The 14,637-nt window shown below is 31.0% G+C and overlaps 1 protein-coding gene and 1 long non-coding RNA gene across 8 annotated transcripts; one reads left to right on the top strand and one right to left on the bottom strand.

The window, feature by feature from the left end:
* Positions 1 to 1,026: 1,026 nt before the first annotated feature.
* On the bottom strand, positions 1,027 to 2,672 carry LOC129299215 (uncharacterized). The gene is made up of 2 exons (XR_008590517.1): positions 2,437 to 2,672; positions 1,027 to 1,290 (listed from the first exon to the last, which is right to left on the bottom strand). It is a non-coding gene; the product is annotated as an uncharacterized LOC129299215 (long non-coding RNA).
* Positions 2,673 to 7,435: 4,763 nt separating this feature from the next.
* LOC129299218 (agamous-like MADS-box protein MADS2) lies at positions 7,436 to 13,700 on the top strand. 7 transcript variants are annotated; one of them, XM_054937690.1, is made up of 8 exons: positions 7,436 to 8,016; positions 11,293 to 11,371; positions 12,203 to 12,264; positions 12,428 to 12,527; positions 12,748 to 12,789; positions 12,866 to 12,907; positions 13,088 to 13,224; positions 13,338 to 13,700. In XM_054937690.1, exons 1-8 carry the CDS (start codon positions 7,832 to 7,834, stop codon positions 13,423 to 13,425), a joined length of 735 nt encoding a protein of 244 aa, XP_054793665.1. In that variant the 5' UTR covers positions 7,436 to 7,831; the 3' UTR covers positions 13,426 to 13,700. The 7 variants fall into 7 exon arrangements, with proteins under 7 accessions (XP_054793665.1, XP_054793662.1, XP_054793664.1 ...); XM_054937687.1 differs by having other exon boundaries at positions 13,326 to 13,700; XM_054937689.1 differs by having other exon boundaries at positions 12,200 to 12,264.
* The last annotated feature ends 937 nt before the right edge of the window (positions 13,701 to 14,637 follow it).

Genomic DNA, 14,637 nt, shown 5'->3' with positions numbered 1-14,637 from the left:
TTAACAGCGACGTCAACCTTTGTTCAACTAGGGGATGCAATTATATAAACTGCATAATATTATTATATTTTATCATATATTTTTAATAAAATTTTAAAAATAAATTATAAATATTAATTTAGCAATCACAAATTGATGAATAATAATTGCAGATAATGCATTTAAAGTTTTAAACCTACTTCCTTTAATTATAGTATAGGACATTTATAATTATTTCACCGTGCTAAAAAAACTAAGGCAGAACCTTAATCTCATAAATTCTTGAGGAAATTAGCTCAATGACATTAAAAAATATAACTCTAATAAATTATGAATAAGGTTTTTAAATATTTTTGAATATGGTCCATTCATAAAATCAATTAGATATGTTTTCCTTTTGTATCCTCAGAATAAATTTATGATTAAAACATAATATATTTGATTTAACTAATCTTTAGTTGATTGAATCTTTCATTTTTATTATAAAAAATCATATTATGCATACTCTCTCTCTGATTTATCATCTCTGAATATTTTCTTTATTAGATTTTTGGATCTAATTTTCTTGGATCATTATATTCATCTCTCGTATAGTTCTTTTCTTCATTAAAATTTTTGATTTAATTTTTCTAGATCACCATCTTCATCGTAGAGCTTTTCCTTTCTTTCCCTCTCTATTCTTCCCCAGATATTTCGACGAGGATATTAGACATTGAAAAGAAAACTCCATTACTGATTTGCAATATTATATCATTGATATACTGTAACACACCAAATTTTTTTTTTAAATAATTTAACTCAACCATAGTTGGGTTACAGCCACCCAACACATTTTTATATCAATAATTTCGATATAAAATATTTTATAATTGGCTTCAACTCACACACTATAACATTTCAGATAAATTTTTACCTCCCACATGCCATTAGGCTAAATCACATTTGTCCATCCTTATACTCCCAACAAGTAAACTAAATCACATTTGTCCATCCTTATACTCCCAACAAGTAAAATAAACAATTTAGTCAATTTTCAACACAAGCCAGTTATTTGGCCTTATAATCATGCCATTTTAACCAATCCAAAGTAAACCAAATATTAAAATTACAGTCATCCAAATTGTACCAAAAATAGAAATAGTTTGAAAGACATGATTACATTTATATATTCATATAATTGACAATAAACAAAAAGCCCTAATATTGGCAATATAACACATTATAAATCATAAATTAAATACCCAAAAGAGACAGTGGATCTATACCACTAAGCCTCTGGGACTCCTCCACGTGTCACTCGTGGCTCTTCTCCTGAAAATTGTTAACCACATAATGAGACTCAAAAGTCCCAGTAACCAAAGCCAATTTATGATAGTGTATACAAACAGTTAAGTGTGTGCTTACTAAGTGAGAATTAAAAATAATATAATTCCAACAAATATAAGAAATATTACAATACACACAAACAACCATCCTTATATCCCTCCATTAACCTCGAGCCGTAGCCCTCACTCGGTGCTAAATTACCCGGCCAAAGGTAGATTAGCCCGAGCCCTTACAAACCACCTATTGAGCTCCAATAGGGGCATACCACGTGGCACATAATTACAACAATAATAGCAAGTCTCCCAACACCTCCCACAATAAATAAACAAATTCATAATAATATTGTACAATTATACAATATTACAAAATTCATAATTTTCTCAATAATCACCCAATTAATATGAAGTAACACTAATCATAAATTAAAAGCATGGTTACCTTGTGGCTTTTTCAATAAATTATTCCTTAAAATTTCTCTCTCACCACAATCTTCACCAGTAATACAATCTACAAATAACATATTATTTATAAATATTAGTTTCAAAAATTGAAACTAATAAAATAATTCTAATAATAGAATTAAAAATATAACATAATTCCTAATCTCAATCTTAATACAAATCTATAGTTAATACTATTAAGTATAATTTTTAACTCCTCTTTTAATTATCAATAAACATTAATAATCTAAAAATCAACTTCTAAACTAATTTCTATTATCAAAATTTTTTTTTCATAAATTCGTACCTAAAATACTCAAAAATTAAAAATTAAGTCTCTAGCTTAGAATCATAATCCTATAACCATAATAATTCATTTCTCATCCCAAATAATCATCTAAACCTCAATAAATCAACATATATTTTCAGATCTAGTTTAGAATTTGATCCATAAGTCATAAATTCAAAGATCATTAACAAATTTATACTCTATAACATTTATTATACTACTGACAACCTTAAAAACCATATTTATTCAACATAAATTCATCCCTCTTTCAGATCTTAAATTTTCTACCACTACAAACTCAGAAACTAAAGAAGAAGGATGACTAAGAAAAATTTTTAGAACACTTACTTAGTCTTGAAAAGCTTAAAATCACACCCTAAATATCCTATTAAAAACTCTTACCTTAAAACCCAGCACCGGTGAATTTGGCTCACAGATGCTCTCTCTGCCGAAGCTCACGCACGAAAGAAGGAATGAAGAAATGAAGGAACAGGTGAGTTTTTATAAAAATTCAGTGGGTCCCACATTTTTTTTAATTATTTTCTCTCTCTTCTTCTTCTTTTCTTTTTATTATTATTTTATTATTGTTACTGTTGAGGCGGCGGACGAAGCAAATTCGCTTTCTTCTTCTTCTTCCTTTCTTTTCCTTTCTTTCTTTTTATTATTATAATAATAATAATTTAATAATATTTTATTTTTTTATTTATTATTATTATTTTTTTTATTTTTTATTTTTATTTTTATTTTTTTATTTTTTATTTTTATTTTTTTTTTCATACCTTTTTTTATAATAATAATTTAATAATACTTTTCAAAATTTTTATTAACCCAAATTAACTATTAAAATTTAAATTGGGATGTTACATATACAGCTGTATATAAATGATAAACAAATTGATAAATGTTCACTGATATAGCTTATATGTTAGTGATATATAATAGTATATCATTGATATACTATCGTAAATCAATATAACCAGACAATCAAACATAAACTTATGTAGCATCGCAAATTAATAACATGAAAAATAGAAAATCATTTTCTCAAAATAAATCAAACAAAATCTCAAGAAATCCTTACTTGAATTCTGGTTTTTGTAACATAGTCTAATCGGATTTCCTCACCCTAGATCTGCAGCTTTAGTATGGCTTTATGTAGAAGCTGCAATTTCAGACTTCCTTACCTTGCATTTGTGATTTTTTGACCTGAGTCTATAGCTTCCAGTCTATCTCACCTCACCTTGCATTCTTTTGATCTCCTGACTGAACCTCTAACTTTGTTTATCCATTAATGTGAGTTATTTCATTATTTACTGTCAATTTCTTTGCCATTGTGATCGAGAGTATAGTGTCGTCTCCATGTATTTGAGTGGGTGAAAGTGAAATTAGTGTGAAAAAGGAGAATTAGGGTATTGTGATATTTAAGAGTATTTTTATCTTTTGTATCAAAGGTAAATTAAAAAATGGTCATTATCATAATTTAAGAAAGGGTGAGTTATTAATTTTATTTAACTATATAATATTGGCTAAATTTGCTAAAGCCCCTAAATTCTTTTGCTTATTTTTGACAATATTATTATTAAAATATTATATAAATATTTCAATAATAAAAATTGAAATTCTAATGTATCATTTAAAAAAAGAATAATAAATGCAATGAGGATATAGTTAAAAAATTAATTATAAAAATTAATTAATGCACAAACAAGGCTTCTAGAATATGTTTCATATTACAGTTCAAAGACAGAAACTTCTCGTTTGCAATTGTCTGATTTAATGTTTGTAACTTGTTTTTGCAAATTTTTTTTATTCATATACCTATTTTGTGAAAAAATTATTATTTTAAAACTTAAATGTCATTCTCTATTTCACCAAAAAAATAAAATAAATGTCATTTTCTATCTAATCTCCCTACTACATATGTCTCACTATGGTCTCCCCCTACTCAGAATTTGAATTTGGTGATTGCACTTAGTATAGGTGCTTATCTAAACTGTTAAAATTTAAATTAACGGTTGAGATAAATATATTTATTCATTAATTTTAAATAGAGTATAAGTTCATAATCATTGACTTAAATTTTAATGGTCTAGATGATATAGGCATCGAACTAAGTACAATCACTGAATTCAAATTTCACTACTCATGGCTACATTTTCCACTCCTAATTATTATCTCTCTTTCTGTTTTGGTTTCATATAATCCCCACTCAATCGCATCATGAGTTATGGAATTGGTTTTGGTGCTCCCTGTCTAAACTTTAGACCAGATTTACATATTTTATTTTATATTTATTAAAATGAAAATTATAAAAAATTTAATAAACCTATCTTATCAGCAATTTGGACAATACATATTTAATTTTAATGGTCCAAATTAATAATTTAAGTATTTATAATTTTTATAAATTAACTATGTAGATATATTTTGTACAATCTAAATTTAATATTAATTTTTTAAATTTCTTATAATTTTTTAATTTATTAAATATAATATTTAAAATAAATATAATCTTCAAATTGACATTTTAAAAATTTTAAATCTTGAAGAATAGTTTTAAATAATTAATTTATAAAAATTTTAATATTAAATTAAACCATTAAAATTAAATTTATGTTATTTAGATTGATAATAAAATATATTTATTAATTTTTATAGTTTTTATTTTAATAAATATAAAATAAAACTTACAAATTTAAACTATCTAAATTAAAATTTTGGGTTGTTCAAATGTCACGGCAACTAGACCCCTATTTTCATCCCATGGCCGGACGTACACGCTAGCTGGGAGCCACATTTTTCGTTTTTACACCGTCTCAACGAACTCTTTCGTGTCTCTCTACCTTGACTTTAATATTTAATATTACCGGTGCGTAAACAATATTAATATCCATCCATGGCTTTTCTATTTGAATATTTTAATTGTATTCATGTTAATATTAATATCGATATCACCCTGCTGACGCATTTTCGTTTTTGTTATCCATTTTGAAGACAGATGAGTCTTTTCCTGGCTTTGCAAAAATCTTCAATATTAATATATATCAACAAATTTTGTAAAATAATAATGATTCGTCACAAATTTTTTTTCTCCCATTAATTAACATACTTTGATGTAATGTTAATTATCATATTCCATTGGTTCATTAATTTTTATATAATCAATTTAATTTTAGTCTAATATTAATATTACTATTTCATTGGTTGATGTGATTGATTTTTTTTTTGATTGGTTGACATAATTTAATTTATTTTTTAAAGTATTAAATTCTATTTTAAATTTTTCTTGAGTCATCTATTACGGGAGTATTAACTATGCTGTTTCTCATGCTTTGGAGCCTTGCTAGAGAGTTTCTATACATCCCAATACAGGAATGTCTGTGTCTCTTAGTCTCATATGCCATAATCGATGATTGACTAGCCATTCTTTTAAATTGGTTTGTTGTCGACAGTGGAGAGTTGGGCGGTCAAGGTGCAGGAGTTTCACACCTCTTTCTAGCCAATGTCAAGGAGAGGATATCAAGTTAATCTACATACTTCTTGAAGAATTCAAGAGCTTGATTTTGTCGTGCTTGATTGACAGCCCTTAGCACGAGTTTCAACCCGTACAATGCGTGGGCAATGTATGAAACACTGTCTAGTTTATATATACACACACACACACACACAAAAACACACTATGGAATTCTAGTTTCATTTCATTCATCTATTGTGCAATCTTGGAGTCAGTTTCTTACTGCTGAGGGAAACCTCCTCTACTTTTCGTTGAGGTAGAGGCAAATTTGGACAATCCCGATCTAATATTTTTAATTTATATTTTAAAATAAAAAATATATAAACATTGTAAGAAAATTTAATAAATAGCTATTAATATGAAAGTCTAGATTTAATATTAAAATTTAAATTGACTCTTTTAATATATGTTGAACAGTGCAGATATATTTTAAACAGAGCAGTAAACTTATCAAAAAGTTTAATATTAAATTTAGACCATTCATATTAAATCTAGACTATCAAATTGATGAGCTTATTTATTAATTTTTTTTATATTTTTTATTTTAAAAATAAAAATTAACAATATTAAATATGAATCATTTAAATTTTTAGATTTGCCTATACTTCAGCAGGCCCTTTGCAGAGAGAAGCCAACTCTGCACAATCATATCCTACAGCATGCTATAGAACTGAACATTCCCACTAAATTAATGTATAATATATTTTCAATGGTTTTAAGTTAATTTTAATTTTTATCATACAATATAACGTACTCCATCGTCCATTGATTTAGGCCATATCGTTGCAACAATTTATCGTGAAGTCTTCAATTCAAGTGAATGGAGAGCAAGCCATTAAAGTCAATATATATAAAATAAAATTTGCTGACAGATTTTCGACTCATCACACACACACACATGATGCCTAGGGAGATGGGGTTCGATAGGAGCCAAATAGCCATTGTCCCCTCAAACATGTGAAATATTGGAACTCCCTTTCCCTTTAACCATCAAGGTCACATCTCATCCTCAGAGTTCTAAAAGTTTTTTTTTTTTTATATTTCTAAAAAGATTCCGGAAACTTCACTGTCTACAATACAATCTTATGGTTCTCTACTTGATATTGCAGGTAACAGAGTGTTAGGAGATATAATTCAGACAGATCAAAACCATTACATATTCTAATTCATTGCAACACCGACAAAATGAAATGTCAGGGGATTTCTAAGTCAAGTCAAGAGATTGACAAAATATATCACTTTATTCTATACATTAACTTTCCATGAATTAATAATCGTGCTTAGCGTGGGTGTCAATGTGGTGAATTTTAATTTCTTGAGAATATTGAAGGAGTACGTAAAACAGAGACGCATGTGAAGCTGGGTTGAGGGAGCTAATCTGAGAATTAATGTGCATGACAGAGATTGGAAGCCAATAATAAAATGACACGTGGGGAACCCGTTTTAAGGTTTGTGACGACGTCTTGATGCTTCTCTGCAGAAGTTGGAAAATGACAGATTTTTCTTTTCATAAATGACCCTCCCACCACTGTCCTCGCGCGCTCCTCAACTCGCCCTTCCTTCCCTTTATTCTTTTAAACCCGTCCTCGTTTAAAAAAACAAAAATTACTGTCATTTTCAATTAATTTTAATATCTAATTATGACAATTTGGAAAAAATTATAATACTCTTACTATAAAAAATATATTTTATATTTTTATATAAAATGAGCATAAAATTCAATTAAATAATTTAAAAAATAATGAGGAAGTCTGGTGGAGTGCGGTCACGCGCCAGGGCGCGGGTAGGCATGATGAGGGATACCGAAAAAACCTCAACCAAGCAAAGCATGGGAAGGAGGAGGTAGTATGAAACTGGAAGGAACACCAGGCCAACCCCCAAAGCTGCACTCCATTTTCTGGTGGAGATTGACAAAACCTGCTGAAGATAAAAAAAACCCCATTTAAGAGAGAAACCAAAGCTAGAAGCCAACCCACAACTCAAAAGAAAGAAAGAAAGAAACTTTCTTATCTCTCTCTCTAGGGTTTCAACTTTCAACCTCAATAATCCAACTTTCTCTTGTTTTCACAAATTTGGTTATACTGGGGTACTGCCCAGAAAAGAGCATCATCTGGTGTGCCCCAGAGGAAGAGGAGGAAGAAAGCAAGAAAAGTGAGGAAAGAGATTGAGGTGGAGGGATTGTATAGAAATAGAAAGAAATTAATAAAAAAGGGAAGTTTTAGATCAAGAGGGGTAATAGAGAGATAGATTGGGAATTTTAATTTAGAGTTAGTTTATTGGGATATGGGGAGGGGAAGAGTGGAGTTGAAGAGGATAGAGAACAAGATAAACAGGCAGGTCACTTTTGCTAAGAGGAGAAATGGCCTTCTCAAGAAAGCCTACGAGCTCTCTGTTCTCTGTGATGCTGAGGTTGCCCTCATCATCTTCTCCAACCGTGGCAAGCTTTATGAGTTCTGTAGCAGTTCTAGGTATGTTTTGTGTCACCTCTCTCTTCTTAATCTTAACTTCCTTTCTCCCTGTTTTTCTCCTTTTCAAAAACAGTCACGCTATCTATTTGGTCATGGACGATCGCGATCTACATGCTCCTTTTCCTTTTGCTGCCGTTATTTACTGTGTGTTCATAGCTTGTCTTTAACACGAGGCTGTTTTCTAGCTATTTTCCTCTTTAGAGTATATTTCTTTGATTTTTGCTCTTACCCTAGGTTTTTCTTTTAATGAAATATTTGCCGTGTTTAACTATATCATGTTTTGATCTGATTTTTCGTTCACTTATATGTGACTTTTACGAGATGCTTGATGATCAGCTTCGTCTTTTATTCCTTTTTCTCTATCTCTTTTACGGCTTTATCACCTTTGATTCGATGAAGAACTATTTTCATGAAGCATTTGAGCTGCTGCTAAACCTGGATTTCAGAGGCTAAATAATGAGTGTACGTCGTCGAGTACAATTTTTTTCTTTTTTCCTTATGTGGATCTTTGCAATGATCTGGTGTACTTTAAAAGTCTCGGTTGGATACTTAATGAGAACTCAAGAATCAAAAGACAACGCAGTGCTAGATTATCTTGAAAGGGAGCTTTTAGTCTTAGATCACACTGATTATGGAAGAATCTGCCACTCCAAGTCATGGTCCTGATCTCATGAACATAGTCCAGCTTTACATATATTCTTTTTGCTAGAAACATAGGACTGATGAAAAAGCCCGTTATTTGCTATAATTTTATTCCTGAAACTTGTATCTACGCGTCTTCCAATGAGTTAGGTCATCAATGACAATAAGGCTACAGATTTTTGGACTGAAATAAGAAATTAAAGAAATATCTTATATAAGTATCGGTTCTTTACCACCACTCGTACTTCTTAATTCTTAATTAAAAGTTAATTAATTAAACTTCAATTTCAGCTTGCTGCTGTGTATCGTGTTAAACTTCTTCGAGTTGCTTTGGTTGTTCAAAATACGGGAAGTTAAATATTTGTTCTGTCTTAAATGAAGTTCCCCGGATTGAGAATAATAAGTACATGTTTTCAAAAAGTTTAAAAAATATTACTTATTAAGATTATTCTTTTAGAGGCCTTCTGGCTAATTAGATTTTTTTAAGCAATATTTCAATAGTATATACATGCACATTTTCTAAACTCTATTAATTGTTCACGCATGTTTCCAATTTTTACTTTCGAAAAAAATCATTGAGAAATTTTTATTTTGACCTAAAATTTTGTATCTGATGCAACCGCCCTTATTTTTTATGAGATAGCAAATTAAGCTATATATATGTATATATTTCTCTGTGTGATAAACCTTGTCTATAGTTCTTATTATCCCCTTCGCCAATGTAAACCATGGTTTCGTTTGAAGAGTTTAATTTCCTTGCTACATAAATTTCTCCTTTATTTCCTTTAATTGATGAGTTTTTCCAAGTTGCTTGTCACTTGTTTGGCATAAATATTCATGCCCGGTTGATGTCTTGTTTAGCATATTTTATCACAGCATTCATAGTCCCTTTTTTTCTTGGCCCCCCCCCCCGGGGACGGGGGAGACCACGGAATTCATTAATCTAGGGTTACTATGCATCGGGCTAAAATAAAATCTATGGTTTACTATGTAATGTTATTTACTTTGAAGGTAAAATTAATGTTGGTAAATTGCTAGACAATCGATACTAGCTAGCACATGAAAAGAGAAGATGGTATAATAGTACTAAAGTCATTTGAGTAAGGGTAGTTCAGGTCAAAAATAAAGTAAGGGTGGGGTTTCTCCTAATCACTGGAGATTTGTATGTATGAAATACAATAGTATTCATCATAGATGCTGAAAAGATATAATAATTAGAGACCTTGGGTCTTTTATAGTTTTTCGGAGGAGATCTATATGTTGCCTTGCCAACAATTGTCAGTCAAATGAAAATCTATAAAAAAAATGTGTAGGTTCAAGTTCCTATGATGTTAAGAGCTTTATATCTGTTGGTATAGTGTCAATCATTCTCAAGCAGATCCTTAATATGTAGTCTTTTCAGTTTAGCTTCCACGCATTCTTTAATAGGCTTCATCTTTAACTATTACATCTGTTTAAAAATATAACATATTTTCAACTAAATCTCATCCTTAATGACATAGTTACTTACTTTTTCAACTAATTTTATTTTTTTATATTTTATTATTAAATACCCTACAATAAATATAAAGTCATTATTAATAAGGACACTTTTAGAAAAAGATAATGATTACAACTCGAAAGGTTAAAAATGCCTTATATTTTTTAATATTCAACTTCTTAAAAAATACTTTATATTTTTGAACAAAAAGAATATGAATTATTATGCCAAAGAGTCAAATTGGTGCCATATGATTCTTATAAGGTCGGAAAAGATTTCAAATTCATGCACACACTTTGAAAAAGAATAGTCTTAGTATTACTACTGATTTGATTGTCATTTGATTTTTAAAACAAGAAAAGACGATAAGGATCGCCAGTGAAACTTGATAATAAATAAAAAGACTGTCATAAACTATAGGAGGAAGCAACTCTAGAAAGATTCATTGTTAACAGGAGAACCGGGAATATTCAACTGAACCGCCAGAGAGAAACTGCTAGCCTCCAAAATATAGAAAGAGCAAGAGTGCTGAAAGTACTGTTTTGTTTTGCATACTGTACAATACTGTGCTTGAATAGTAAAAAAGTATAGCTAGGAGATTAGCACTGTAGCAGAGAGAAGATATAGTTTTCATAATTTTTTAAATGCAAAAACCGTACATATGCCTTGTGTCGTTCTAGATTTGAGTCCATCTACCCAATCTTAATTACTTGGACGTAAATCATTCACATGCCTCCTGGAAATGCAAGTTATTGCAAGCAGTCGCATCTCTGATCTGATCTTGACTTGTTTGTCTTCTAATCTAAACATCATGATTATTACTAAAATGATCCCTTGTGCATTCCCTTCGATAACCAGACTCAGTCTAGTTAATTCCTTTTCCTTCTTCAATAAACCCAAAACTTGGTTTCTACCTGAAGCAATTGTACACGAAAGAGACCAAAGGATTGGAAAACAAGTAATGTATATAAGTCGACATGTGAACATGGCAGACTAAGTCTGAGCTGTCGCTTGTCGTTTTGATGATCCGTTCCGACATATATATGTATATAGGAGTAAAGAACCATCACTTTCTGGTAGTATAGTGAATAGTGATCATAGGGTGTTGAGTAATTAAATTGATGTGTGTTGGTGGTTTGGTTGAATGGAAGCAGCATGCTGAAAACACTGGAAAGGTACCAAAAGTGCAGCTATGGTGCAGTTGAAGTCAGCAAGCCTGCCAAAGAGCTCGAGGTTACTTCGTTATCTCTTGCCTTTCTATCTTCACTCATCCCACTTTACCCTAATTTCATACTGTTTTCTGACGTTACAGCACATCTTGGTAATTAACTTCACTTTGCAGTTCTAGTACATAGCTTCAGCTTCCCCCACAATAAATAACACAAAATTGCATCAACCATGAACTTAAATTTCCCCTCCACGTTATATCCATTCATCAGTAACCAATAATCATAATATCCTTTCTAGCATTTTGAAGTGCAACACAAACTTTATTCCTTTTATTTATCATTAGAAATTAATTTGTTAATTTGTTAAAAGCTAATTTTCGAGAGCTTAACAGTTTACTTACTCGATTATTAATTAGTGGTAGATGGATAATTTTAAAGTTGGGAGAATGACATTTAGTGTGCGTTTGGTTCTACATTAATTTGCACATGTTTCAATGCGAGTAAATAGCTAGGGAAGCATGTATCTTAGGGCTTTTTTAAAATGCACGTTTGACCTTCTTCCAATGCCAAAACACACAGCTTAAGAACCCATAAGATTTAAAAAACTACCACGAATCTCAAGAATCTAAGAACTGTTATTATTCTTCCCATTCGTGCTAACTAGCTAGTTTTCTTAGTTATTACAACTTATCCTTTTATTCTTATCAGTTCGATTGGTACTCAAAGTTATAATGTTAGAAAGATTTAGTTGTAAGTAATGAAAAAGAGTGATTGTAATATTCAAATCCTCGGATCTTTAATTTGTGAGGGTTTTCTAAGTTTGAAGTCCTTCAAAATTAATTTATTGTGCAACGAGCTAGTTTTGTTTTCATTTTCCGTTTTTCTGTTGTAGCAGAATAGCTACCGTGAGTACTTGAAGCTGAAAGCCAGATTTGAATCTCTCCAAAGGACTCAGAGGTACTTTCCTTCTTTCTTTCTCTGATGCTTCTTCAGGCTTGAAATTAACGGTCACAATATTAGATAGTAACTGTATTTTCATATTTGTCTCTGAGTTTCTCTGTTGTTGTTTTTGGATAATTTATACTAGCGGCATGCATTTTATTTGAGCCTCTTGCTGCAGAAACCTTCTAGGGGAGGACCTAGGCCCACTGAATACTAAAGAACTTGAGCAGCTGGAGCGACAACTGGACTCATCTCTCAAGCAAGTGAGGTCCACAAAGGTATGTAATGAAATATTTAGAAAAATAATAATTTATAGGATTTTTGAAGTGCCATGAGTTCAACGTGAAAGTATATATAAAGACATTTAATTTCATAAACTGCCTCTATTATCACAAACTGCGCTCTGCACGCTTATTTGGAAACGATGTGTTGTGCTGTATATGTTATTATGGCTCATGATGTGGGTTATGTGGCGCTGTCTGGAACTGCATTTTGCAGACACAATTCATGCTGGACCAGCTATCTGATCTTCAAAATAAGGTGACATGGCAGCCTTGTCTTTGTGACTTTATGTAATGAAACAACTTCATCCATTGCCAATATTTTACTTTTACAGGAGCAAGTGCTGGTGGAAGCAAACAGAGCTCTGACTATGAAGGTAACATTACACCATCAACCTCCAAGTTATCCCATCATCACAAAGCATCTTTGACTTTTGCTGTTTCATTTCATCGCAGCTATCCTCACTTTATCATACATCAACTGGTTTCTTGCCCTGTTGACTTGATAATACACGAATTAATCTTGAGACTTGTTGATTGTTGTTTGTTGTTGGCAGCTGGAAGAGATTAATGCGAGAAACCACTTCAGGCAGTCATGGGAAGCTGGTGATCAAAGCATGCCATATGAGACACACAATGCTCATTCTCAGGGCTTCTTTCAGCCTCTGGAATGCAATCCCACGTTGCAGATGGGGTAACATATTATGAATTCTATGAAGATTGATTATGGTTTAAGGAAGTAATTAAAACTAATTCTAGACACGTTCTAATTAATGCATGTCCCTGTTGGACCAGTCCTGAATACAGGTACAATCCAGTAGCTTCAGATCAGATTGCTGCGACAAGCAGTCAAGGCCAGCAAGTGAATGGCTTCATTCCAGGGTGGATGCTCTGAGATTCTGATCAGTTGTGCTTGATAAAAGCAAACATCAAACAAAGGCAATGGCAAGAACTTGTGCTGGGTTGGTGTTGGCAATGTGTAAATGCTTCATCCTGAGAATTTTCTCCAAGCTTGTTTTTTTCACATAAAACTAAACCAGCAGTGACTTGCTTATATTTTATGAATTGGCTATATATAGAACCTTTAGCCATCAAGACTGTTTGCATGTAATGTCCTGGGATCTTTCAAGCTCAACTTTCGTCTGAAAGAAAGACACATTAATATGTTTATATGTGGTCTTCTTCTTTACTTTCTCCTTGCTTTCATTTTTATTATTTGTTAATAGTTTATAGGATTGTATAGTAGGAAGGATTCATTGAAGTTAGTATAGTAGTTTAAGATTGCATAGTAGGAAGGATTCAATGGAGTTGGTGATATTGATACATATCATTAGGTCATGAAATTATATAAACTAATTTTAATTCAAAATATTATATAATTTTTTTACACTAGGCGTTCAGCAAAAAAAATCTTTTAATCAATTCTCCATGACATTATATATTATATGTGATTTTTTTATTATATATATAATTTTTTTACCTTGTAGTGCTTGAACCAGCTATTTTTTAGTTCATACATTGCCAATAGCTGTTTTCAATATATAACAATATAGGATTTTAATGTTTAATGTAAGGGACTAAATTGATGGAACTTAAACTTGAAGAACTAAATTGATAATTAAGACAAATTTAAGAGATTAAAAGTTGCATTATTCCAATTATTTTCTATCGAAGATAAACGGACAACTGTGGCAGACATTAAACACTACGTAATTCATTATCCAGGAAGTTCCTTGCTTCAAAAGCGGTCATGAAATCCGATTCTTTACACAAAAACTTTCTCAATATTTTTCTTTGCGCTTTTCTTAAAATGGAGGAAGATTTTTAGCGGGTGGTTTAGCTTTCCAATTGGCATCTTCCTCCAATACGGACGTATCTTAAATATGATCGCAATCTTCGTGCGTCTTGTGATTGTTGTTCGTAAAGATGAAATGATTAGATTCAAATCAATAAAATGATCAATATTTGAAAGACAGTTACAACTCACAAGCATATAAAAGCCAAATAATTTGCCATTGACGCTTCAGTTCCTAAATGATCATGAATTTCAATCAATTGAACTATCATCCTTAGACCCTTAGTGAACATCATTTTTCCGATAGAAAAA

Source organism: Prosopis cineraria, unplaced genomic scaffold (assembly GCF_029017545.1).
Source record: "Prosopis cineraria cultivar Desert tree isolate PC_DT_omini unplaced genomic scaffold, ASM2901754v1 PC1084, whole genome shotgun sequence".
Taxonomy (NCBI): Eukaryota; Viridiplantae; Streptophyta; class Magnoliopsida; order Fabales; family Fabaceae; genus Prosopis; species Prosopis cineraria.
This window is presented reverse-complemented; position numbering and strand designations above follow the sequence as displayed.